The 27,724-nt window shown below is 44.8% G+C and overlaps 1 protein-coding gene across 11 annotated transcripts in view; it reads right to left on the bottom strand.

Annotated features, from left to right (window-relative positions):
- Positions 1-1,817, bottom strand: part of Med12l (mediator complex subunit 12L) — a 346,663-nt gene extending 344,846 nt beyond the window's left edge. For 7 of the 11 annotated variants that reach the window (XM_076574131.1, XM_076574137.1, XM_076574134.1 and 4 more), the window contains exons 1-2: positions 1,614-1,816; positions 585-806 (exon numbers count right to left, since the gene is read on the bottom strand). In XM_076574131.1, coding sequence (XP_076430246.1) covers positions 585-683 — 99 coding nt within the window. In that variant the 5' untranslated portion in view covers positions 684-806; positions 1,614-1,816. Of the gene's footprint in view, positions 1-584; positions 807-1,613 lie in introns of all 11 variants that reach the window. The other 4 variants (XM_076574135.1, XM_076574139.1, XM_076574140.1 and 1 more) reach the window with 1 other exon arrangement.
- Positions 1,818-27,724: the final 25,907 nt, after the last annotated feature.

Genomic DNA, 27,724 nt, shown 5'->3' with positions numbered 1-27,724 from the left:
TTTCTCCTTAATATTGTTTCCTTAATCTTTTTTTTTTTTTTTAAGGAAGAGATACAGAGGTACATTGACAGAGCCAAATATACAATCACCTAGCTAAAAACGACTTCCATTCCAAACTGGAGGATGTGAAAAGGTCCCTCCCCCATCCGTGCCTATACCGCTGGCGCAAAACCCAAGACCTCAGTGTCCGATGTACTGCATTCCAACATTTGTCAAAAAGTTTACGAGGATTTATCGAAGCGACCGAGAAAAAAAAATAAATAAATAAAACTGGCAGAAACGGAGGAGAGCGAGCAAGAGGATGCACGCAAGGAAGAAGCGGTAAAGCGCGCAGCGGCGCAGTGCAAGGCCCGACAACCGGGAAGCGACCCAGCCCCCGCAGAGCGACCGCCCAGCGGAGCGCGGGGGGTTGGCAGGATCCAGGTCTCGGTGGCTCAGGGTCCCTGATACCCCAGCCCGGGCCCCGCCTCCGATCCCCTCCCCAACCCTTCCCCCGCAGCGCCGTGGACGCCTGCCGGGCCGGCTTGGCCCCGGGTCAGCGCTGCGGAGCACCGCACAAGCGCGGAGGCCGCCGGCGCCCTTACCTCCTTCTGCTTGGGGTCCTGCGGGTAGACATCGGGCGGCCCGAGGCGCGGGCGCTTCAGCGGTCTCTGTTCATAACTGAGAAGCCCGAAGGCGGCCATGATCTCTCATGTTAACCGGCGAAATGAATGAGAGTTGGAGCTGGAGCAGCCGCCTCTGAGCACCAGGGAGCAGCACTTTGCAGACAAGACTCCCTCTCCCCTCCACTCTCGCTCGCCGTGGCGCTGCAGGCAGGAGAAAGCAGGTTGGAGACTGCCGCTGGCCGCGCGCAGACGCGCTCAGGGGGGCCGCCTTCGTGGGCACCCCGCTGCGCCGAGCCCCGGGAAGCCAGCTCCACGGGCGGCGGCGGCGGCGGCGGCGGCAGCGGCGGCGGGGCTGGAGGTCGGCCAGGGTCCGCCGCGGCGCCGGCCTCCCGCCACCCCCACCCGGTCCCCAGGGGGAGGAGCAGCTGATGGGAACGTGTGACTTTCTTCACCAATGAACCCAAACCCACCCCGGGGGGCACGGGCTGGGATGGGGGAGGGGCGGGAAGGGGGGAAAAACTTTTCTTGGCGCCTAGGCGGGAGGCTCGGTGTCGCCGAGACCTAGGCGTCCTCGGGCCCGCGAGGCGCTACGCAGCGGCCCGCGCCCACTTCCTGGCTCGCCGTGCCCCGCGCCCCGCCGCCTTGCACCCGGAGGACCTGCCGCCCGGGCACGGAGCCGCGGGAGCGAGGCCGGGAGGGACGAGGATGCGGACGCCGAGCGAGGCCGGTGCCTCCCGGCTCGGATGGCGCAGAGGCTACGCGGGTCCCCTCGGCGGCGCCCGGGCGCTTTGCTAGCTGCCGGCTGCAGGCGGCCGCGGCGGCTGGAGGGGGCCGCGCTCACTGTGGCGCGGGGCCGACTTAACCCTTTGCTGGCCCTCCCCTGGGCTGGGGAGGGGGTGAGGAGCGGTGGCCACGAGCCCCGACGGACACCTCGGGCGCGTCGGCGACCCGGCTCCCCGGGCCGCCCCTGGCCGCCGCGCGCCCCGCTCCCCACCCCCAACAGTTTACCTGTTGGTCCCTAGCTAGCGGCTAGGCAGGGGCGGGCGGCCGGGACGCTCTGGCGGCCGCAGCCTCCATCGCTCAGGTAGGGGAAGGGAATTGGATTTGACGTTGCGAGGTGTCTGTCTCGCCAGACTGCGGACGCCGCCGCGAAGTTTGCGGCTGCCTGGGGGCGTCGCTCGCCGCCGCCGGCGTTCTCGCCCCCACGGCCCGGGAGCGCGAGCTCCCGAGTTGGCGGACGGCGGCGCGGCGGCCGCACTGAGCATGCCCAGCTTGGCGGCCGGACCGCGGAGGAGTTGGCTGCGAGCGCCTCGAGCGCTCCCATCCGCCTCTCCGGGTTTTCGCAGCCGCAGAGCGCGCAGTCCACGGGCCCCGCGCCCCAGCCGGCTGCTGGGTTAACCCGGCTATGGAACCAGCAGCCGGAGGGACCCCCAGTTCCTGGGGCTGCGCCCTCTGCCTCGACCCCTCCTGCGGTCACAATCCCAGCAGCCTGGGCGAAACCTCACCTGCTCGCAGCACAGGGATGGGAGCCGAGGGGAGGGGGCGATCCTTGCAGGGAATGGTCAACCCACCTGCCCGCGCCCCTTGCTTGCTCCAGGAGGAGACCCAGATGCTGGGCCACTAGCCTTGAGCATCGAAACCTAGCCTCGGAGGCGGGCCCAGTCTGTCCTGAGGGACCCTGCAGGAGGCGCGCCCGGGAGGACGAGCCAGCACTTGGCCAAGAATGATGGCTGCCATTTATGGAGTCTTCCTTTGGTGGTATGATCTTGAGTGTCCGAATTTGCTTCTGACAACAAACCCTCCAAGGTTTTACTGCACTCTTTATAAATGAGGAAATTGTGTCAGCTCCGAGACGTTAGGTGACTCGTTCAAAGCTGCAAAAGCTAGTCGGAATTTGAACCTACCACTGCCAGAGCTCAGGTTTCTGACCTACCTCCCCTGCTTTGATTTGGAAGGGCTGGTGCTTGATCTGCCCTTGGCCTGATTGTACCACAATCCCCATACCTTGAGGAATGTCTTGGACTCCTGGTTCCCAGCTCTGGAGAGGATATGAATGGAATAGCCTGCAGCCTTTGTATTAGCACCTGGTACATGTTGGTGATATATGTCTAATCACTTTGCTGGATTTAAAGCAGCCAAGAGAAGGAAGAAGAAAGAGGATAAGGTGATGGTGTTGTAGTAGACTAGTTCTTTACTGCTCACCCTGACCACAAGTACCTTCTACCCAGCCTGAAGCCTAAGTGGGGCTGTATGGAGCCCAATTCACTACTCAGTCTGAGCTAGGCCTTCTGTGGATTCTTCTCTTCTAAAAAGAGGTGTTTCCTGTCCACCTCTCACATTGCCATGAACATATCTCTTCTGATACCCTAGAAATAATAACGTCATGGTATAATTTCCCTGTTTTATAGGCATCTATCAAATCTGGCTCCTTTGCTTGGAAGAAAAGACAGTTTTTAGTCAGATCTAACTTTATTAAGAAAATGATCAAGCATGGCAAAAAGTGAAGAAAATATATAATAAATCCCAGAGTATTCATCTTCCAGCTGTGACAATGTTTCACCATTTTAATTTCATGTATCTTCCCCATCGCCAATGGGCTGGCGTACACACTGATATAATAAGGACAATATTTTCATTGTTACAAAAGGAACACTGCATGACACTTGGTACATCTCCAGAAATTGTTGTTTTATGGGACTGATGATGAGTGGTTGAATGTGTAAATGTGTCGACTTAGGACTTCATCACAAGCAGTAATTCACAGGTGCTGTATTATGTTACTCAGTCTGATGTCTCTAGTTTGGTGAAAGACATGTCCAAAATTTCTCTCATGGGATAACTGTCATAGTCAGCCTGTGTTCTATTGCTGTGAAGAGATGTCACGACCACAGCAACTCTTAAAAAAGAAATCATTCAGTTGGGGCTTGCTTACTCCTCCAGAGATTTAGTCTGTTATTGTATGGCAGGAAGCATGGTGGTATAGAGGCAGACATGGTGCTGGAGAGGGAGCTGAGAGTTCTACATCCTGACCAGAAGGGAGAAGGAAAAGGCAGACACTGGGCCTGGCTTGAGAATTTGAAACCCCAAAGCCCAACCCCAGTGACACACTTCCTCCAACAAGGCCACAGCTAATGAACAAGCATTCAAATATTTGAGCCTATGGGGGCCATTCCTGTTCAAACTACCACAATAACCAAGGCAGAATAACTCCAAATGAGACATTTTTACCTGCTTGGAAGATTGTTTGGGGTCTTATGCTTTTTTTTTTTTTGTAGTTTATGGTAATGGTGGTAGATTGATTGGATTGTATTTTGTTTCTGTTCTTGATTTGATTTTTGAAATTATTATTATTATTATTATTATTATTATTATTATTATTATTATTATTATTATTGGCAGGATCTTACTCTGTAACCCATCCTAGCTTTCAATTCACTATGTAGCCCAGGCTGGCCTCAGCTACAGCAGTCTTCCTGCCTCAGCCTCCAACAAGCTGGGATTTACAGGTGTGAGACCCCACGCTTGGCTGTTTGTTTCTGAACAGAATCTCACTGTAACTCAGGCTGACCTTCAGACTCACTAAAGAGTAGGGAGTAGACACAAATTCACAACCCTTCTGCCCCAACCTCTTGACTTCAGATTCTTGAAGTACTTAAAATCTTACTGACCCTTTTAATAGTGGAGTGTGTGGTACTGGACCCTGGTATTTGGGGGAGGGCATTGGACAAGCCCTCTCCCTGTCCGGCCTTAACTGCCTCCACATTGTGGTCCAGCCAGACATGAATGTTTTGTTCTTTCCACACAAGAAGTAAACAATGCGTGAGTAAGGATGAGAACGCAACTACAGTGAGAAAGGAGCCAAAAGCATTCTTTCACTATGAGAACCAAGAATGAACAAACCACATTTGAGATTTTTGTAAAGCACACCTACCTACCCACGTAACTTCTTGTTCTTATTAACTTCAAGTCACAGATCCTTCTTCTTCTCACATAAGGAATTGCCATGCCTTCCTCTTCAGACATATACCTGCTGACAGTTCTTAAGAACAGAGGCTTATATGAAGCCTACTCTAAACTAAGGCTCACCATGATCCTTTGACATTTCCAGTGCCCATAGCACTTAATTTTTATTATCTTTTCAATACCTCATTACTTATTGATACCTGTTGAAATATGTGACACAAGACTATCTCATTGTCTCCTTTCCTTATTCTTTTGTTCTTCCACTTTAGAATTAAGCTAAACAATGCAGCCTTAACATGCTAATCTTAACCTGTAAGCCGTTATATTCTTTGCTGTGTTTAAATTTTCCACATGGTGCTTGCTATGATAGCAGATAAGCACAAATCCTTATTGAGATTCTTGATGTGTAGACCAGGCTCACAGAATCTCACTGCCTCTACCTCCCAAGTGTTAGGATTAATGTTGTATACCATCACATCTGGCTTGATACTGGTCTTAAAGGGTATCTACTATTTGCCTAGCTAATGAATTCCTCTTAGGTTCAGAGGGTTCTCAGCCTGTCGGACAAGATGAGGACAAGGACTGTGGATGTTTTAAATAGCTGCAGAGGAAAGGTGGACATGGTTAGAGGGAGATGCACTACAGAACAAAACTATAAAAGATAAACAGGGAGCTGTGTTTAAGCAAAGCTCTCCAAGATACCTTCTGAGACTTGATAGACATTTAAAAGGTGGTCCTTTTCTTGTGTCACATTCAAGGGCTTCTCAAAGAACCTTTAGCACCAAGAAGCCCCCCTAACTGCTTATAGCTGCTTCGACTTCTCTCTGTGAGCTTTGGCTGTTAACCTTCAGCAGACAGTGCCTCACTGTTAGCATAAAGTTCGCTCTCTTGGGCAAAGTACCTTCAATATAGCCCACAGCTGGCTTCCCAGTCCTCCACTGGATCAGCCGGAAATGCACGGGTCTCCTTTGCCTGGGTATGCTCTGTGCAGACATTTCCTAACCAATATTCTCTCCTTGTCAACCATGGATATACTGTGCAAGCCACAGCCACCTTAAAAGTTCTCCACGTTCATAGAAGCTACAAAGGACAAATAGCAAAGGCGGTCGGTGGGCTTCTCCAGGTTCTTTTCATGAAGGTGAAGGGTAACAACGTTTTCAGAGCATAGCTCAACAATGAGAATGAAAAATGGCCAATTGCAGAGCAGATCCATCATGGACCCTGCCCTACCATTCCTGCTCTTCAGCTGCTGGTCCCAGGCTGTTAAAGGAGCAAGCAGCAAGGCCAGATTAGACCTGATCCCCCACCACACAAACCTTATTATCATTGTCAGTGCACTACATGCATTAATTAGTCATTATGTTGCACATATAAATGTGAGCATCAGAAGACAGTGTGGCATAGGAGAAGAAACTCCTAACAGTTTGCTGTGCCAGAGCAGTATGCTGTCACTCAAGCAGAAAGAAACACTCCTCAGCCCAGTGCCTGTAGGTGCAGTAATTAAAGTTGCTGGGTTTTCTCATGGGATTGATACTTGTCCAGGTGTATGTTACTGTGTTTTGTTACCAGTTTATCTGCAGGCAATCTTGCTTACATTCAGTTTTTCTTATCCCCCTATTCGTTTAAATGTGTTTGTGTTATGCCTACATCTGAATCCAAAAAGAAAATTCCGCTGGGCGGCGTGGCGCATGCCTTTAATCCTAGCACTCAGGAGGCAGAGCCAGACAGATCTCTTGTGAGTTCGAGGCCAGCCTGGTCTACAGAGAGAGATCCAGCACAGGCACCTAAACTACATGGAGAAACCCTGTCTCAAAAAAAGAAAAGAAAATTCCATGCTTTCCTTTAGTCAAAAGAATCAAACAACAAAAAAACAACTGGAGGGGCTGGAGAGGTGGCTCAGTGATTAAGATGTGCTGTCCCCTCCTGTTCAAATCTCTACCTTCCTCTCAATCCACTTGAAAAATAGATTCTATTTCCTCTTCCCAGGGAGATACATGTGCCCCCCGCCTTTGAGGCCTCCTTGTTACTTAGCCTCTCTGAGTCTGTCGACTGTAGCATGGTTATCCTTTACTTAACAGCTAATATCCACTTATGAGTGAGTACATACCATGTTTGTCTTTCTGGGTCGGGGTTACCTCAGGATGATTTTTTTTTTCTACTTCCATCCATTTGCTTGCAGATTTCATCATGTCATTTTTTTTTTTTTTTGGAAGCTGAGTAATACTCCATTGTACAAATGTACTACATTTTCTTGTCCATTCTTCTGTTGAGGGACATACAGGTTGTTTCCAGTGTCTGGCTATTATGAATAAAGATTCTATGAACATAGTTGAACAAGTGTCTTTGTGGTAGGATGGAGCATCCTTTAGGTATATGTCCAAAAGTGATATGTCTGGGTCTTGAGGTAGAATGATTCCCAATTTTCTATGAAACTGCCATATTGGTTTCCATAGTGGCTGCACAAGTTTGCAGTTCCACCAGTAATGGAAAAGTGTTCCACTTGCTCTACATTCTCTCCACCATGAGCTGTCACTTGTGTTTTTGATCCTAGCCATTCAGACAGGTGTAAGATGGAATATTAAACTAGTTTTGATTTGCATTTCTCTGGTGGCTAAAGATGTTTCTCAACCATTTGAGACTCCCCTGTTGAGAATTTTCTGATTAGGTTGATACCCCATTTTTTTAAATTGGACTATTTGATTCATTGATGTCTGCCTTTTTGTCTTATTGGTCGTGTCCTTTGCTTTTCAAACAGAAGCTTTTCAGTTTTATGAGGTCTCTTGTATTAGTTGTTGATCTTATTGCCTGCACTATTGGTATTCTGTTCAGGAGGTTGTCTCCTGTGCCAGTGCATTCAAAGCTATTCCCCACTTCTCTTCTATCAGGTTCAGTGTATCTGGTTTTATGTTGAGGTCTTTGATGCACTTGGACTTGAGTTTGGATGGCCTAGAGACCTAGAATAGAACCAAACATGATGGGCCAAAAAAAAAAAAAAAGTCAACGAAATAATTCCTAATAGTATTCCACTATCCTCCTAGATCAGAGCCTAGCCCAATTATTGTCAGAGACGATGGGTACAGATGCAGAGATCCACAGCCAACCATTAGGTGGGGCTTGTGGAACCCTGCAGAAGGTTGTAGGAACCAAAGGGGTTGAGAACACCAGGAGAACATGGCCCACAGAATCAACTAAGCAGGGTTCCTAGGGGCTCACAGAGACTGAAGTGGCAAGCACAGAGCCTGCATGGGTCTGCACTAAGTCCTCTACATATGTGTTATGGTGTCATGGTTGTTTAGCTTGAGGTTTTTTGTGGGACTCCTAACAGTGGGGGGGGGGGGATTCTGACTCTTCTGAAAGCTCTTGGGACCCTCTTCTTCCTACTGGGTTGCCTTGTCCAGCCTTGATGTGAGGGTTTGTACCTAGTCTTATTGTATCTTGTTATGCTATGTTTGATTGGTATCCCTGGGAAGCCTGCTCTTTTCTGAAGGGAAAGGGAAGAGAGGTGGACTTGAGGGAGTGGAAAGTGGAGTTGAGGGGAGGAGTGGAAGGAGGGTAAACTGCAGTTGAGATGTAACACTTGAGAGAAATAAAATAAAACATGCACTGCACTTCCAGAGGACCAGCACACATGTCTGGCAGCTCACATCTGCCCGTAACTGTAGCTCCACAGAGTTGCCTGTGGCCTCCTCCAGTACCTGCACTCACATAGACACACTCACACACATACATGTAAATAAAAATAAATATATATTTTTAAATCAACACAGAAGGTCTGGAGTTGTAAAGCATGAGCCTAACATGTTAAAAAGCCTTTGCTTTTGGGTCAGTTGACCCACATAATGAGAAAACAAGACAAATAAACTGAAAAAAAATGTGTACTGGCTTTGGCAACACATATATTAAAATCAGAATGGCACAGAGAAAGTTGTTAAATTTTAACAAATGTTTTACTTTTGAAATGTTCCATCCAAATTAAGTTTTTAATAATCTTTGCACTTATAGCGATGAAAAGATATCACTATTAAGACTCAAGCAACAAGGACCAGTAGAATTCTATTGCTAGTTCAATACATGGTTTCAGGTATTTTGGTAGCCATATTAAAAAGAGAAATGGATGAAAGCAATTTGACAATACAGCATTGCTTAGCTCAGTGGAGCTAAAATAGTTACTTCAACAGATGAACCATATTAAAAATTAAAATTGTATAGGGCTGGGGTAATGGCTCAACTAGTAGAGGTTGACCACCAAACCTGACTTTCTGAGTTCAATTCTTAAGACCTATGTGGCAGAAGGCGAGAATCAACTCCTGCAAGATGTCCTCTGACCGATACACATCCACCAAGGCATTCAAAGTTTAAGGTCGAGCATATGCCTGAACACACACACACACACACACACACACACACACACACACACACACACAATAAATAAATAAATAAATAAATAAATAAATAAATAAATAAATAAATAAATAATTTTTTTAATGAGTGAGATACTGTACATTTTGTTTTAGGTAAAATCTGGTATGCATTTTGCACTAACAACATACCTAATTTTCAGATCACCACACCCAAAAGAGATGTATTTCAGTGCTAATGAATCTAAATCTGTAATATACAGGATATTTTTCTTTCTTTCTTCCTTTTTTTTCTTTTCCTGAGACAAGGTTTCATGTAGTGCAGGGTGACGACTACCTTGAACATCTAATGATTCTCCCTTTACTTTCTAAGAGCTGGGATTACAGATTTGTGCCAGTATTTATGAAGTGCTGGAGATTGAACCCAAAGAAAGATGCATGCATGCTAAGCAAGTGCTGTGTCAAGCTACACCCCAAGCCCACACATACAGGATCTTAAGAAGATCCTGAAGAAACAGGTAGGTTGCCAAATGAAGAGAACTAAGAGAAAGGTGAAGGAGGAGGAGGAGGAGGAGGAGGAGGAGGAAGAAGAAGAAAAAGAAGAAGAAGAAGGAGGAGGAGGAGGAGGAGGAGGAGGAGGAGGAGGAAGAAGAAGAAGGAAGAACGAACTACCAAAAAACAGTTGGTTGCTACAGAGATGGAATCTCCAGAAGGGCAAGATAAAGCTGGGGGCTTGAACTTGAAGCAAAGAGCTGAGTCATAAAATAGTAAATTGAACTAATGACAAAGACTAAAAGTTGCACCTTACTCCCTGAAACAGTAATGTCTGTCACCAAAACAGACTAACTGGTTGGTTTCTGGAGGGGGAGGACACACAAACTTAGGTCACGGGTGATCAAGGTCACACATTCTGCTTTTCAGCACCAGAATCTTTATATATATATATATATATATATATATATATATATATATATATATATATATATATATATATTATTTTACAATACCATTCAGTTCTACATATCAGCCATAGGTTCCCCTATTCTCCCCCCCCCCTCCCTTACCCCCAGCCCACCCTCCATTCCCACCTCCTCCAGGACAAGTCCTCCCCCGAGAACTGCGATCAACCTGGTAGACTCAGTCCAGGGAGGTCCAGTCCCTTGCTCCCAGACTGTGCCAAGTGTCCCTGCATAAGCTCCAGGTTTCAAACAGCCAACTCATGCAATGAGCACAGGACTTGGTCCCACTGCCTAGTTGCCTCCCAAACTGATCAAGCCAATCAGCTGTCTCACCTATTCAGAGGGCCTGATCCATCTGGGGGCCCCTCAGCCTTTGGTTCATAGTTCATGTGTTTCCATTCATTTGGCTATTTTTTTCAATAATTGAGTAAAACTGAAATTTATTATAAGCTACAGTCGTCCTAGGGACCTCCATGCTATATATATAGCCTCTATGGTTCTATGGGTTGTGGTCTGATTATTCTTTATTTTGTATCTAGAATCCACCTATGAGTGAGTACATACCATAACTGTCTTTCTGGGTTTGGGTTACCTCACTCAGGATGATTTTTTCTAGTTCCATCCATTTGCCTGCAAATTTCATGCTTTCATTGTTTTTCTCTGCTGAGTAGTACTCCATTGTGTATATGTACCACATTTTTTCATCCATTCTTCCATTGATGGGCATCTAGGTTGTTTCCAGGTTCTGACTATTACAAATAGTGCTGCTATGAACATAGCTGAGCATGTATCTTTATGGTATGAATCAGCATTCCTTGGGTATATGCCCAAGAGTGGGATGGCTGGGTCTTGAGGTAGTTCGATTCCTAATTTTCTGAGAAACCACCATACTGATTTCCACAGTGGTTGTACAAGTTTACATTCCCACCAACAGTGGAGGAGTGTTCCCTTTGCTCCACATCTTCTCCAACATTGGTTGTCATTGGTGTTTTTGATCGTAGCCATTCTAACAGGTGTAAGGTGGTATCTCAGAGTCGTTTTGATTTTCAGCACCAGAATCTTAATGTATCAGGTTAACACAGAGCTGTCTCTGCTCTATAAAACAGAAAAATGCTAACATAGTCAGGAATCTGGTAGGAAATCCAAATGATGATTTACTGATGCACCGGGATACATATTTCCAGAGATTTACACCCCCCTTTTCTGATCACCTCCTTACTAATCTTAAAGTTCCTTGTAAAACTAAATGAGCGCACAAAAGTGGGTAAGTATAAAATTGAAATGGAATTGGGTCTCTCCAAGGAGCAATCACTCAGACCACCCCACTGTAGAACTGTTCCCTTGAGACAGGAATGGGACACAGGCCATATGGTAGCCCTTTGGTTCCAGTCAGTGACTATTCTGAGAGTTAATTACTGCCTAACACCTTTATAATTCATTTCATACCAAAGGATCCTGGGAGTTCACAAGCATGTTTTGGGTTTTATTGTTCATTACTGGGGGCTGCTGGGGTCAGGGGGTTGTTTTTGTTTTGTTTTGGTTTGGTTTTGGTTTTTTTTTTTTGTTTGTTTGTTTGTTTGTTTTTTTGAGACAAGGTCTACCTGTTTAACTCAGTCTGGCCTTGAAGTCATGCTCCTCCTGTCTCAGCCTTGCAAGTGCTGGAATTCCAGGAATGTGCCATCACATCTGGCCCACAAACATGTTTTTGCTCAATTGCTTTGAGCTTGCACTGTCATTTCTGGACTCTTTAGGAAGATCTGTTGACACTAGGTCCACATTCACCAGAGATACTGTTGATAAAATTCTGTCCTGGAGAGAGATAGAAACATCTGCCCATCCTCTTAAAGTCCCAAAGCCACACTGAGGTATGATTCCACTAATGTTTGATCTGGAGAACCAATGAGTTTATTGGGCTTACTTACAGAACAGTGGTTAAGAGGTTATGGACGGGTGTGAACTCCTTTAAATCAACCACACTAGAAGATCTGCACCTGCTGTGGATGACAGCCCCCCCCAAGCCAATGATGGAATTCTCTCCCTAGACCTTCTCACTCTAGCCCCTCCTTGAGGCCATGTACAATTAGGGCAAATTGCATTCAGCTGGTCGGGAGGAGGGTCATCAAGAGTCAATAAGTCCAGCTGTGGTGATCTGCAAGAGGCCACAGCTGAACTCAGGAAGATGGTGGCAGTTTGGCTTGGAGTTAAGGCCTGTACAACAGACCTACCAGTCTGTCTGAGTGAGGGGGTCCTGCCACTTTAAACCAATGACCAGCTGACCTCAGATTGCCTCTCATACGTGGTTCCTGGAGCTTTTGAGAATGAGAGTCCAGCTATGTGGAGACCTCTGAAACCCAAGCTGGCTTCCAACTCTGTTGAAGAGAATTTGAACTACGGAATGATTGATAAAGTTTACACATTTTTATTGTTAACAAGTCAAGAATCCAGTCTTTATCATCTGTTAGTGACAAATTATGACCTGTAGGATGGGTTATGTATAATAAAAGTTAATTGTACAATGATCAACTATGAAGTCCTTCAGATTTCTCAGAATTATTTCTTTTCCAAGTTCTAAAGAATCTGTTTATATTTCCTTGTATATCCATATACATGTAAAGCAAGAAAACATGAAAAAAAATGTATTGAAATGTATATGAAATTTTGATTTTACACACAATATTTTGGTTAAAATGATGTAATATAGTAACATTTTACATAGAAATGAACTTTCCCCCACCTGCTAGCCATATCAAAGTTAGTTTTGCTATCTACTGTTTGCTATATCTAAAACTTAAATTCTAAGCAATAGAAAGTAAATGCTGCTGACTCTTTGGACTCAGTACATGTAGGGAGTACTCCAGTCAATCACACAAATCTATCATATAATAGCACTTTTAAATTCGTGTGTGTGTGTGTGTGTGTGTGTGTGTGTGTGTGTGTGAGAGAGAGAGAGAGAGAGAGAGAGAGAGAGAGATGCATGTGCACTTCTATGTCCTAGAGAGAGAGAGAGAGAGAGAGAGAGAGAGAGAGAGAGAGAGAGAGAGAGAGATGCATGTGCACTTCTATGTCCTAGTGCTTGTGGAGGCCAGCAGAGGATGTCAAATGTCCTCCTCTGTCACTTTCCACATTATTCTTTTGAGACAGAACACTTGACTAAGCCTGGAGCTAGGCTGGTGGCCAGCAAGTCCCAGCAATCCTCCTGTCTCTATGCCACATAGCATGATTACAAGCCTGCACGCAGCCATGCTGGGCCTTTTTGATTAATGCTACAGATCTGAACTCAGATGGTCGTGTTTGCAAAGCAGGCATTTTTTACCCACTGAACCATCTCCTTACCACCAGATTAGTATTTCTAAACTGTTGCCCAACAGTCTCACACTATCCCTTTCCTCTGGGTTGTTAAAACAAACAGTAAAATTTATCTTCATTTCTTCCATTCAAACCCCAGCAGAGTTATCACTCATCCAAAATGGTCAGCATGAAATCAGAAGAAAAGAAAATCCTATTTACTACTGACTCTTCAAGTAAGGAAATGGGACTTGGCTAATCTACAATTGACTATAAATGGCTCGACAGAGGTGGTAGTTCAGAATTCGCTGCCTTCCCTAGTGTCCTTGAACTTGATCCTCAGCTCTTCTTCCTCTCTGCTCTCACCCTTCCTTAGACAGGCACTACTTTCACATTCTCCAGTGTGTCTATTCACAGCTTCTCTAGCCCTTTTCTGTTACCCAAAGGTTCCCCTAGTCTCCACTTGCTCAAGATACCCTACTCAAACTTGATGTCTGTATTGCTTATTTCTGCCCTCCTGGCTGGCCCTGTTACCTCTCGGTCCACAATAACAGATAGCCGAGGTGCCAGGAGTTATGCAGAAAGTGAAAGTACCTGTTGGCCACTGATATAATAAGTGGATTTGTAAACTGAGTGTAAAAATGTGTCTCCAAGAAAATGCCACAAATCAAGATGGAAAATGTGTCAAATAATCAAGAATTCAAATAATTTAATTTTCTTCATCTGTTTGGACTACTATGACAAAGCAGCATAGACTGAACAGGTTAAATAACAGAAACCTATTTCTCAGAGTTCTGGAGTCTGGGAACTCTAAAATGAAGGTGGCCAGTGTATTCTGTTCCTAGCGAAACCTATCTTCTTGGTTTTGAGATGGACCCCAGCATGACATTAATCCTGCTCATGAGGGCTTCACCTTCATGACCTAATTATTTCCTATAGGTCTCACCTCCAAATACCACCACTGTGGGGTTTAAAGCATGAACATCAATTGGGGGAGGGGGCTTATTCAGTTCTTTTTAGTGCATATGCCCGCCAGAGCAAAGAGCAGGAAGTCACATCCCAGCATGTCACTGTAGAATCACTTCTTAGCTCTACCCACACGTAAGGCCCGTGGTTATTTCTCTCGCAGGCTTCCACGTTCACCCAGTCCTCAATAAAACACCAGACATAGCTTCACCATTTTTTTCAGGTTATCTTTATGCACAAACTTGTCCCCCTGCCCCAGTCACTTCTCTATTTAAAATATAATGCATGAAGTTATCTAATTTTTCAAAAATCTTTACTACATTGTACCTTTCCTAGCTAGAAGTCCTTTGCTGAATCCTTACTTCTTTAATAAAGTTTAAGCTCCTCAGGATTAAAAAACAAAGACTTTCCATATGTTAAAAAGATCGCAGCTAGTGTAGACTAGGCTGGGAGGGCAACTGAGGCATCATCCAGGGATTCTTTAAGCTTCTCTAAAGTTGACAAGGATTTCACTCAAGTACCACAAAGGCTCTGCAGGGACACTTGCTTTGTCTGGAACTGATTAAATCACTCTTATCTGAGAGGTCATGCCAACTCCTCTGCCTCTCATTCTTAAATGAGATTATAGGGGTCCTCCCACTGGAGCCTGAAGAAGTTCTGGTCCATTCTAGGATAACCCATTAGGGAGGAACTAGACCAATAGGAAATAGGGAGCTATTTAATGGTTTTAAACAGAGGTACATCCCAATTTGACTTATATTATGAGTTCACTTTGCAACATAGACTCACAAACTGCAGAGGAGTTGGCAAATGGATGCAGGGAGGAATAGACAGTAGGGAATTGCAACCCTGGACAGAGATGGTGGCTGTAATTGGCAGTACTGGAGATAAGTAGACAGATAGGAGGTTTGAAGTTAAACTAACAGAATTTAGTGAGGATCAAATATGGAGGTTAAGGCTGAAGAGACAGTCTGGAATGACTCCTGAGTTTCTAGTTCTAAATAAGATAGATGGGGACATCAGTCACAGGGAGAGAGAAGCTTAGAGAAGAGTAACGCTTCTGGCCAAGGTGTAGAACAAGAATTTAACCTGGGACACACTAATGAATATAAAATAAGGTAGTACGCAGGCTCTAAAGTCACTCCCAGTGATCATGAGTCTTGATCTGCATATTCTTATGCCATCCCCCTTTCTTTTATGTGAGTGGGCCTGTGTTTTCCTTTCAAATAAAGCAGAAGTAATAGGATGGCATCTCTGAGATTAGGTACAAAGAGACTGACCCTTCCATCTTCTGTCCCTTTCTTCCTTCTCCTTGTTCTTCTCAGTATATTCACTCTAGGGTGAGTAAGTGGCCATATTAGAAGTTCCCCTCCATCAAGGATCCCCACAAGGAACTGGTATCTCTAGCAGTAGCTGGCAAGGACCTGAGATCCAACAGGAGTCGCATGAGTAGGATGTGAAGTGGATTGCTCTTCCATCTGAGCCTTGAGGTGCTGGCAGCCCTACTGATGCCTTGACAGTTGCTCCCAAAATTTAAGGGATTCAGGCAGAGATTCTAGTCTGCATATCTGGATTGCTGACTCAAAGAAACCATGCAGTCCAGGCATACTTATCTGGGGTGTTACAAAAAAGATATGAAGTGTCGTATAGATGAGATTTATGAGCATTGAAAGAAGAAGTATGAAGTGAGGAAGGGGGGATTATTGAAGCATGCCATAAAGTGTTCTCTGTTGGCCAAACGGAGACAGTTGAGTGTGCAAAGGAAAGAAAGAGCAGCAAGACAGAGGAGCAAAGACAGGAGAAAGACTCACACCAGCAGAAAACAGTATTTCAAAGTGCCAAGAACATTCTAGTAAGAAAAGTAGTGAAACACTGCCTTTAGTGTAAAAGCTATTCACAGTTCCAGCAAAAGCAGCCTGTAGGACTGAGGGCCAGTATCAGATAGAAAGAAAATGTGAAATAAAGAACTGGAAACCAAAAGTGCAGACAGTTCAGTATAGAATTCTTTCCAGTAAATATTAGAAGGGAAATCAAGAAGTGTATGAGGTAGGCTATTTGTGTTCCTTTGTTTTGAAGGAGCTGAAATTATTGAACTAACTGAAGGGATAGGCACATAGAAAATGTGTTTTCAACTGATAGGGAAAAGTCGATATTCAAGAGGAGGAAACAATGAAGAGAAAATGTGAGAGTCCTGGAAATCGGGAGGGGAGCTCTCCTAGATGAGAGAGAATACATAATCTGCCAGGAGGCTAAAAGGGTTCCCATACAAGAACTCTCTCTCTAGCACACTATGAGGAGGCCATCTGCTCTGAGAAAGAAGGTGGAAAGGGTGCAGGTTTCAGGAAAAGATTAAGGTTTGAGGCAGTCACACAGGAAAGGAGACAAAGACCACAAGATTCCTGTTCAGTATGAGAACCTATCCAAAGTCAGTGACCTAGAAGGTATAGTGAAATCCATCTGCCCTATTGCTTGGCTGCTTAGATAAAGGCCTGCAGAAACAACTGGATTCATCTAGGTACAGAGCTTAGACAAATGGAAGCAATAACACGTAAATCCGGGGGAGTACAGATGGCATACAGAAGGCAGTGTAGAAATACCGCCCAGTAAACCCATGTTGGAAGTCAGGAAGGAGAAAGGTTGGATGTTTGAGAGACAATGGAGAACAGATAGTGTGCCAATGATACAAAATAACACTGGTGGATGCACATCAAATAAACCACTGTCAAGATCTTAGCCAAACGGAAGAGGGCTGAGATTTAGAAATGTGCAATTGTTTTAGAGATAACAGCAGTGTCATTGGCATTTCTGTGTGAGTTACTGGCTGAAATCACTGAAGGATGAAAGAAAAATAGCTCCTAGCCGGGCAGTGGTGGTGCACGCCTTTTAATCCTAGCACTCAGGAGGCAGAGGCAGGTGGATCTCTGTGAGTTCCAGGCCAGCCTGGGCTACAGAGTGAGTTCCAGGACAGGCTCCAAAGCTACACAGAGAAACCCTGTATCAAAAAAGAAAAGAAAAAAGAAAAATCGCTCCTGAGTGGCCACAGGAAGGGCCAAGGGCAGATTGCGCCTCCTTTTCACTGGCAGCGGAGCTAATACCAACAGTTGTTTAAATTTGGATCTCATATGTTTTTGTGGGTGGGTGGGTGGAAGTTCAAACAGGATCTCACACTGTAGCTCAGGTTGGCCTGGAACTAACTATGTATCCCATGCTGGCCTTGAACTTGCACCAGTTGTCTCATCTCGGCTTTCCCAGTCCTGGGATTACAGGTCTGAGCCACCATCACCGCTCAGATTTTAGATTATGTGGAGGAAGGTGCTGCCTACCTAATAAAGCTAGTATTAGTTGACTTCTTCATTATATGCAATGTGTGATGTTCCCCATAGACACCACAACCTACCCTGTTAAGTAAAATACAAAAAAATAAGTAAATAAAAGAGGAGAAAATTGTCACATGATCATCCTGTAGACAAAGAGTGTCCTCGGGGAGAGAACGGCCTTAGCAAGATATGAGGCAGGTAGAAAATGGGAGCTAAATAAGTGTTCGAGAAAGGGGTGTTCAGATGGGGTGAGTCTCTAGTTTTAGAGAAAGGTGTCAAGAGGCCGGAGCAGTGAAGGATCAAGGAAGGATGGAAGACTGATATAAAAAGATGTCCAAAACTTCATGAAAATGACATCACAGAACTAGGTCTGTTGGAATGTGGGCATGCCAGTTAAGTGTGCATGAATAAAGGTCATGTGGGAATGGAGGTCACATGGGCACAAAGGTATGTGGCATGAAGATCAGGTGGGCATGGAGGTTAAGTGTGTGTGGAGGTCAGGTGACCATGAAGGGCAGACTCGTACTTTCCACCTTGAGCAGCCAGTGCAAACAGCAATTTTCTCTTTAAATTGTTTTGATGGTAAGAAGCTCCTTGCCTTCTCTCAGAGAGTATCAGGTTACACCCTGATAAGAAGAAAAAGAGAAATGTCATCCCCTTGATCCCTGTAGAGAGTCAATATGCAGATTCAAAACTGCATAATGAAACCTGGAAGTTTCTCTGGATTCCCTCAAAATCTCTCCAGGGGCAAGAATAGAAGAAGCTGCCAGGAGGGGGTGGGATTGGGGGTCACAGGGCCTGCTAGGGCAGGGTGAAGGAGGTACCTTGTTCTCAGTTCTGATAATTGGCCCATAAGGATTGCTACCTCCCAAAGGAAGCTGATGTTTCCCTCCCTGATCCCTGGTAGTCCCAAAGCAGAGTGACAGCCAGTGTGCCTGCTAGATCATCCATGTTGCCATAGCAACAGGCTTGCCCCTAGAGCCATGGGTTGATGGCAAAATGATTAGGCCTCCCTTAAAGGTTGCTGCTGCAGGTTTTACCAGGAAAGGAGAACAGGTGGGTAGGCCTGAAGCCCAAGAGTCAGGAGGATGCGTGACAGAAATTTTACTTCAAGTGGTCAAATGCCTAGAATAAGAGCATCAGCTGCTTTCAACCATGGATGGGAACAGAAGAGCAGAATTCAGCCAGCAAGTCTAGGAGCCATCCCTGGGATGGATTTTATAGCAAGAAATTGGGGAGTGGGGTGGAGGAAGAGTAAGGGAATGACCAGAGTGTGCTTTACTTTCTCTGGCTGTTGTCTGCATGTGTAGTAGGGGAGCTGAATTCATAGTCAGGGACTCCAGATATCTTGGTGGCTCCCAACCACATTCATCCAGCACTACCTTGCTTTCATTCGTTTTTTATGCTGAAAGTCAAGGAAATACAAGTCTGATGGTTCTCTAGAACTTCACCCTCAAGTCTCGTTCAATCTCTGTGTGGGAGCAAATGTGTGACTGCATTACGTAACTGTGAGCACGTGTGTGGAGGCCAGCAGCAGGGGTCATTCCTCAGGTGCCCTCCACCTTATTTTTTTTCAGACAATATCTCTCGGTGCTCTGGGGCTATCCAACTAGGCTAAGCTGGCTGACCAGTGAGACCCTGGGATCATCCAATCTCCACCTCCCTAATGCTGAGATTATAGGCATCAATCTTCTCTCTTGAATGGAACCCTGTACATTTTTACTGTTAACCCATAAAAGTGCAGAAACCACACGTGATATCTGAACAGCATGGACAACTAAACATACTTCCCAGCCAAACTATAGTTCTCAGATAGGACCCATACCTGCCCATCACAGCTTGGATCTGTTGGGTTATAAACCCTATCAGGGAAGGGTCTTTGAGAGTTTATCCTTGCATTCTTAACATGAAATATGGAGCCTGACTCATGGTGTGACTGTTTTGGTTTGGGTTTTCATTTTGTTTTGTTATTTTTGAGCCAGGATCTGAACTTTGAAGCCACATATTGACTTGAATTTGCTGATCTTCTGCCCCCATTCCCCAAGAGCTGGGATTACAGGCTTGTGTCACCACATGCAAATAGTAGGATCTTGATAAAAATGTATTGAACAAATGACTGAATGAATGGGTCACTGACAGCCTTCTTAGCCCTTTCATGCTCTGAGTTACAGGACTCTTCTGTGACTACTGGCCATTGATCCTCTTCTGGCTGGGTGGCAGGTATTAGAACTCAGACATCCCATCTAGTTGTCACCAGGTACATTAGTGATTAGAAAGTATTGGTCCTGTGTTGCCATTCTCCGGATGAATCTCTCCCACCTACAGTCCCACAGCCGCTTATAAAATAATTACACAGAGGCTTGTATTAATTTCAGACTGTATGGCCTATGGCTCCTGCTCATATTAGCTAGTGCTTTCAACTTAATTCAACCCATTACTTTTAATCTATGTCTTGCCACATGGCTTCATGGCTTACTGGTACTTTCATATCTTCCTTCTTGGATGGCTATATCACATCTCCTCTGATGCCATCTTTCTTCTCTCTCTATCTCTCTTGGATTTCCCACCTGGCTGTTACAGGTTTCTTTTCTTTTCTTTCTTTTTATTTTTTATTTTTATTTATTTATTTATTTATTTATTGATTGATTGATTGATTTGGCTTTTTGAGACAGGATTTCTCTGTGTAGTTTTGGTGCCTGTCCTGGATCTCATTCTGTATATCAGGCAGGCTGGCCTTGAACTCACAGAGATCCTGCTGGCTCTGCCTTCCGAGTGCTGGGATTAAAGGCATGTGCCACCACTGCCCAGCAACAGGGTTCTTGCCATAGGACAAAACAGCTTTATTTATTAGCCAATGGGAGCAACACATATTCACAGCATACAGAAAGACATTCCACAGCAGTCCTGTCCCTGGGTGAACTTTTGGACACCAGTGCCAGTCTGGACTAAGACAGATTTCAAATGTGCTTTTAACTATCATGGTAGCAGTGTCCATGTGCCCTCACTGGTGACCACAGTGCCCATCTATAGATCTCCCCTCTTCCTAAACTAAGAACTTGTCATCCTTCACAAGCAAAGACTGTGGACCTTATGAAAGTTATGGCAAGGATTAAGGTGCAGCTCAGTGGTAGAGTGCTTTCGTAGGATACACAAGGACTTGTGTACATTCTGTAGTACAGGCCGGGGGGAATTTTCCTTCTGATGGGTCTCATGGTCTCCCTGTAATCTCAACACTCATCATGTAGCAAGCGGGAGGGGAGAGGGACAGAAAAGAAGAGGTATGGGGAGAGAATGAATTAGAATAATGCAAGCACACCCTGATTCACGGTTGAAGACATGTAAGATCTCTGTCCTAATAAACTATACACAGTGCTATGTGAACATATATACTTTTATTTTCTTCTTATCACTGGAACTATTTGAAATTACATGTTATATGTGTATGTATTCATGTTTGCATATATTGCGGGCGTGTTTGTATGTGTGGAAGCGTGAGGTTGACCAAGCTGATGCTGGATGTCTTCCTAGTTGGCTCTCCACATTATTTTCTGAAGCAGGGTCTCTCACTGAATCCGGACCTTGCATTTTCAGCTGCCCTAGATAGCCAGCTTGCCCTCAAGATGCCTGGTCTCAGCTTTCCAAGAATTGTGACTACAGGCAAGCCATCACAATATGGGTCCTAGAGATCCAAACTCAGGTCTAGGTAAAGCAGATTGCCCCTCTTGGTGTGGCATCACTCAATCTGTTGAAAACTTGAATACAGCTAAAGGCTGTGTTAGAAAGCATACCTGGTCCAAGTGCTGAGACTAAAAATGACTGCTGAGTTATTTATATCACTCTTCAAAGGCTCAGGGGACATTGTGGGAGAGAAAGCACAGAGGATGTAAGAGCCAGGGGAAGGGGTGGAATGTTTTCTTCTGAGCATGTCATGGATACTGTTCTCTTGAACTCACAACAGCTGTTATCACCTGCATAAACCCTTCACAAAATTGAGTCCATCAGCATCCTGTCATGGATCCAAGAGACAGTCACAAGGCCCCACCCTTCCTGAGGATTGGGGTTGTAACCATAGCACAGCTTGGCCTATCCTAACCAAAATGCCTCCCCCTCTCCTCTCCTCTCCTCTCCTCTCCTCTCCTCTCCTCTCCTCTCCTCTCCTCTCCTCTCCTCTCCTCTCCTCTCTTCTTCTTTCCTCTACTCTCCTATTTCTCCTCTTCTTCTTCTTCTCCCCCCACTCTTAACAAGTAACTAATAATGTCCAAGATATCCTTGAAATCTCTCCTTGTAGGGAGATTACAAGGGACCCCAGAACCAGGAAAAAAATCTTGAAAAAATTATAAAGGAAACAGTTGAATTCAGACATTGTTATTTGGCTACATCCTCACCTGCGTAATTGTAGAAGTCAGCACCATACAGCTGGCTATCGGTTTAGAAAGTGCTGATATTCTTTAAAGTAGAAATAGCCTGCAGACATGGTTTCCTTCTAAATGTAAGGAATGGGGCGTTCTCTCACTGGCTCCGTTACTAGTTCCGGTGATCTGGTCAGCGTCTTACAGGGCAGGCTTTAAAAGGGTTCGCATGTTGTGTCCACTCACTCTGCCGGGTATTTCTTCTTTTCTTGGTGTATTGAACAGACAAGTCCCGGCCCTTAGGGTGAGCTAACTATCCTTTATTCCATCTTCTCGCGGCCACATTTTGGAGAGAGCTGACAGACTTGGGCACTTTCTACTGGACATTTTCCCATCTCTCTTTCTCCTCGAAGCCCCCAAGGTTTGCATTTAGAGTCTGGGTTGGAGATGGAGACCACTGCCTTTGCACCTGAGCACACTGCGATGCAGTCAGCAAGTACAGACGTCTGCATTGTGCCAACCTGGCTTAACTAGAGCTGTTGCGAGCCTGTTCTCCTCTCTGCACTTCTAATGCTACAGTGATCACACGTGGTACTTTGTGCAGAAGTTGACGGGAGGAAGTGGAACATCTTGTTACCCTTTGCACACTTGGCATTATATGCCAGGACACCAGGCTCTACCAAGGCTCACACTGAGAGTTCCCAGGTCACCCTGTTGATAGGGGTGTGACCACAAGCACTCAACTCCTCAGCTGCCACTGGGAGTTGCATCCTCCTTTGATTTCCTTGGCTCCTCAGTGATTGTTCAGCTCAATGACAGGCATCAGCTTCCTCTGAAGGGATCCTTTCATCAACCGGAGAGGTCTGGAGGCAGTGGAAAGTGATGTGAAATCAGGTCTCCCTCGTGGTTTCTAGTTCATCCTTCCACCCTCTCCCCATCTCAGATCTCCTCCCAATGGCTGGCCCTGGAGTGCCGGGACCCAACACCAGAAGCAGAGCCACAGGGGTGATTTCACAACTCTTGCCACTGTGTCATGTCAAATCCCCACAGGGGATCACCTGTGATATTGCAGATGCTACCAAAGGGCCCCCTGTTTTTCTTGTTGTTGTTTCTTGATTTTTTTTTCTTTTCTCTTCATTGTCTACCTACTCATCATGGGGAATGAGACTAATTAGTGAGTGGGCCAGATGCTCCTGGATCTTCTCACCATGACCTCATCCAAACTTAATAGTACTGTCCGAACTAATAAGTACCTAGAGGATGAATAAAAATAAGAACATGGCAGGGGCCTTAAAAAGATTCAAAGGTCTCATTTTGACTCACTGCCCACAGGATAATACAAGTCCAAGATACGATGTTGTTTAAGGCAATAAGGAAGGAATATAGAAGTTAATTAGAGAGCCACAAAGAATACTTTTCCTGCATGTGTGACTCGTCCCTGGTGTATTAAACACTTAATGTGTGCTATAAAATAAGATAATAAAAATAGGATTTGTATTATATCCTGTCATTTTCCAAGGACAAAAGGTTTAGAAATATGCTTCAATTAAGCATGTTAAGTGTAATTCTATGTGCTGTCTGTCACACAGCAAACTGTCACAGTGCCCTTGTCAGGTGGTGATTGTAATGGGTGCTGTTGACCTCCCCATCCTTCACCAGGCAGGTGCCCCATCTCCCAGTCAGTGTATGTGTTGGTTGCTAAGTGTCTGCAGCTCTTCTTTCTCCAGGGAATTGTTCTCAGTCCAACAGGAGTCACCTGAGGCTATTATCCCCACACCAACCCTGGAGGATACTTAGGAACCAGTGACTCAGACGCTTGCTTGCTCCAGGGTGGGACTGTCTTTTGGTGAAGCTTAAGAGATCCCTGTGGATTAGTTTAGGACTAGACCCCAGCTGAGGCCATAGAGTTCATGGCTCTTTCTCAATCCTAACACCTCCCTGTTTTTCTCTTGAGATTCTCCCTCAAGAAATCACATGACTTCTAAGCCTTCTCTTGGGTTCTAACCAAAAGAAGTCCTGGGTGTGCTAGTAACATATCCATTTCCAAAAAACAGGCAGGAAGGCTAAAGAACTTTTCCAAAATGCAGTAAACTGTATTTGAATACATGTAGTCTGACTTGGGGTTGTCTGTTTCTCGCAGTTCCTCATAGCATTACACAAATTTACAAAGGACTTTCGAGCTAGTAAAAAACTTCCGTCTCAATAAATATCAGTCTAGCCCCTTACTCAGGTGCTGAGAATTGATAATCAATCAGATAATAACTATTCTGCTTCCAGGAACTCGCAAATTCATGATGGAGACACATGGTCATGAGTAGGAAGCAGTATTTATAGATATAAACACACACACACACACACACACACACACACACACATACACACACACACACACACAGGACCCTGACTTTGGTTCAGCTAGGGATTGTAGTGTGTGTGTGTGTGTGTGTGTGTGTGTGTGTGTGTGTATGTGTGTGTGTGTGTGCGCGTGTCGTGCACACACGTACGTATGTGCGTGCATGCACATGGGGGCCAGAGATTGACATCAGTTGTCTCCCTTACTCACTCTTCCCGAGATGTTTTGAGACAGCGTCTCTTTCTGAACCCTGTGCTCCCCAATCCAGCTGGCGGGCGAGTGCCTGCTACCATCACATTGCCCACACTAGGATGACAGGTGCATGCCACTGTGCCCAGCTTGTTTATATGTTTATATGTATGTTGAGGGCCAACCTTGGGTCCTCATGTTTGTGCAGCATCGTTTTTCAACTTGATGAAACAACACTTGGAACTTTGACCTTCTCCTGAAGTGGCAGTTTGTGGTACAGTGTTCTCTCATGATAATAGGCACCATCATTGAGCTGAAACTCCTACTTAGCCGTGTGAACTATTCAACACTTCAGTACAGGCTTTGTGTGAGATGACTCTGCCCGACAACTATACTCTATAGTAAAAGATATCCTTGCCATTCCTTTCCTAGTCCTTCCAGGGTGATCCTGATGTTGACTTCTACTTTAGCAACAGGCTAGCTTTAGGCTTCAATTTGAAGGAATAGCCTTTCTTATTAATATTGCATACCATATACAAATATTTCTGGGTTTTGTTTGTTTGTTTGTTTGTTTCTGTTTTGCTTAATGGCACCCTGAAAGTCACTCCACATCCGTTCACAGAGATCTCCTAGCCCCCTTCGCTGCTGTAGAGCTCTCAATTGTGTGGCTATCATAGCTCACTAGCCAGTCTCTATGGTAGAGGACTTAGGGTGTTCATGTGTATTTTTGCAATGGCAAACAATGTTGCAATAAATAACCTTGAGTGTGGGTATTTTTGTTCCATTAGAGGAAGTACCGTGTGGAGACAGAAACCACACAGCAATTAAAATAGAGGAAGCTTAATGCTAAAAATTATGAAACCCTGATAGAATAATATAAAGAAGTGAAGAACTATAAAGGTTGGCTAACATTTTCTACACTGAGACAGATTGTAACTATATTGGCCATACTCTCTGTCGCAGCCGTGAAATGCTCTATAGACAGAACGTAAACAAATAGGCCTGGCTGTGTTCCCAAACAATTTTATTTCCAAAACAGGTGGTGAGTTAGACTTAGGCAGCTGACCATGATTCTCCAAACCCTGCTGTAAAGAATGCCCCGGTGCAGAGGGAGGGTACCAAGGCATCACAGCCAACTAGGGAACTTCCACGGCCTGTCAGGCTAGAAACCGCTTGGAAGCATGCAGGCTGCAGACTAGTGGATGAAGGAGAAATTTAATGGGCCTCCCACTCATCCTGTCTAGTTGGGGGGCAAGCAGGAAACGCCCTTCTGGCACACAACCCACAGAAATAGTCACAGTCTGGCCCGGAGCAAGGCATGCCACGAGACCCAGCTAGAGAACGGGCCCTTGGGCACTACCTGATTCCATCACTCTCTACCCCACAGGCACTACAAGCTCTGCTTGAGCAGCAAAATAAAAGCCAAACCCAGCCTGCCAAGACCAGAAATTGGCCCTTTCCTTTCTGCAGTGTCCCTCTTGCGCCCTCTACCGACAAAGCTTAATATCCATTACCACCGAGTAGCTCCGGTGGATCGAAAGCGGAAAGGTTCCGAGGTAAATTCTTAGACGATACCTATTCTTTAACAGTTATCATTCTGAATCCTCGGGCACAGTCTGTTACTAAACTCTTCTTTTGTCAATATGATAATTATGAGGTTTACCTCAGTGTAATTTTAAATTAGATGTGTTGGTAAAATTGAGTATCTTTTCATATACAGAGCTCTTTGTGAATGTTTGCGTCTTTTGTCCACGGGGATCCAGACGGTTAGGCATAGCACTATGTAAAATACTGACTATATATTCTAAAAGCAAAAGTCCCCTGGAATTAAAAATATTAGATTTATTTGTTTTTATTTTGTGTGTGTGTGTGTGTGTGTGTGTGTGTGTGTGTGTTTATATTATGTGTGTGAATTGTGTGTATGTCTTATTTTTCTGGGGTTTTGGTTGTTGTTGTTTTGTTTGTTAGTTTGTTGCCTGCATGTGTGTATGTGTGTTGCGTGCATGCCTGATGCCTGCACATGGCAGAAGATGACATCAGATCTCCTGGATCTAGAGTAATAAGTAATTGTGATCCACCCTGTGAGTGCTGGGAATTGAACCAGGGTCCTCTGCAACAGCAATAAACACTCTGAACTGCTGAGCTACGACTCCAGTCCTCCCGCTGGGATTTTAATAGAGCTTCAAGCCTACCAGGCCTAGCTTCAATGAAAACTCATGTTTAAAACCATACTTACAAGAAATGAATTACTGGTGATTTCCTGGTTTCCAAAGTGATCTCTTTTACTACACTTTCCTGCTATCATTTTTTTTTTTGATCCCACACTGTTAACTGAACAGCATCCATCATGAGTTCTTGTTGCTTGAGTTTCCAAAATGCATTTCGAATTATGACTTAGTTTATTGGAAGTGAATTGACTTATAAACCCAGAGAACGTTTTAACTGAATACAACTCTCGATGTCTCAAATCTGTCTCCTGCTGAGGACTGTGGAGCTGAGGGCTGTGGAGGAGCCCAGGGCAGCCACCCAGCTTTGCTTATTTCCATTATTCCATTTGAAAGCAACTCAACACACAGGCTTCAAAATTTTACTCGCCTTGCTCCAGGACTGCAGAGCAGCAATAGCTGTTTTAAGACCCACACCTCAGATAACGGTTTCTAATAGTACATTTTAAAGATCTTAAGTAGATTTAGCTTTTGGTTTTTTTTGTTTGTTTGTTTGGTTGTTTTTGATAGGTTCTCAGATGGCTGTTCCTTTCTCATCCTGTGTCTTGTGGCCTGTTATGGTTCCTGATATCAAAAAAAGAGTCTTAGGGACTCTTTCAATGGAGCAGATAAAGGAACACACAACTTAAAAATGTATCTTTTTCCTTGTAGGCTCATTCTCCAAGACATTTTTTTTCTGCCACATATTTAGTTAAATAAAATACATAGTGCTTTGCAAATGCCATTTTGACATTCTGTGTAAGGATTGATTGCATTTTCTGATGTTTGTGAACGTTAATAATAAAAAGAGTTAAAGGGGCGGTGTGAAGTCGGTCAGAAAGCAAGTGTTCAGTGAACAACTTTCAGAAGACCACATCACAGCTTCACTATTTGATGGTAGGAATTTAAATTGCTAAAACATTTTTTGAAAAGTGATGTTTTGCATTCTATGAGGTGATTTACTAATTATTGTCATAAGAAAATAAAAGATCTGCAAAGATGTTTCTGGAGAAACATCTAACATATTAATTGATATAATGGTGAAAATTAGGGAAAAAACAACTGAATTATATACCATGGGGATTGGTTAAATAAAAGCATCACAACCATATGACTGTGTAGCATGAACTGCTGGCACACAATCTCCATCCTGTTCTTTTTGTTATCAAAAGCTCC

The sequence above is a fragment of the Peromyscus maniculatus genome, chromosome 6, assembly GCF_049852395.1.
Source record: "Peromyscus maniculatus bairdii isolate BWxNUB_F1_BW_parent chromosome 6, HU_Pman_BW_mat_3.1, whole genome shotgun sequence".
NCBI lineage: Eukaryota > Metazoa > Chordata > Mammalia > Rodentia > Cricetidae > Peromyscus > Peromyscus maniculatus.
Note: the sequence above shows the minus strand (reverse complement) of the source record. Positions and strands in the feature narration are given on the sequence as shown.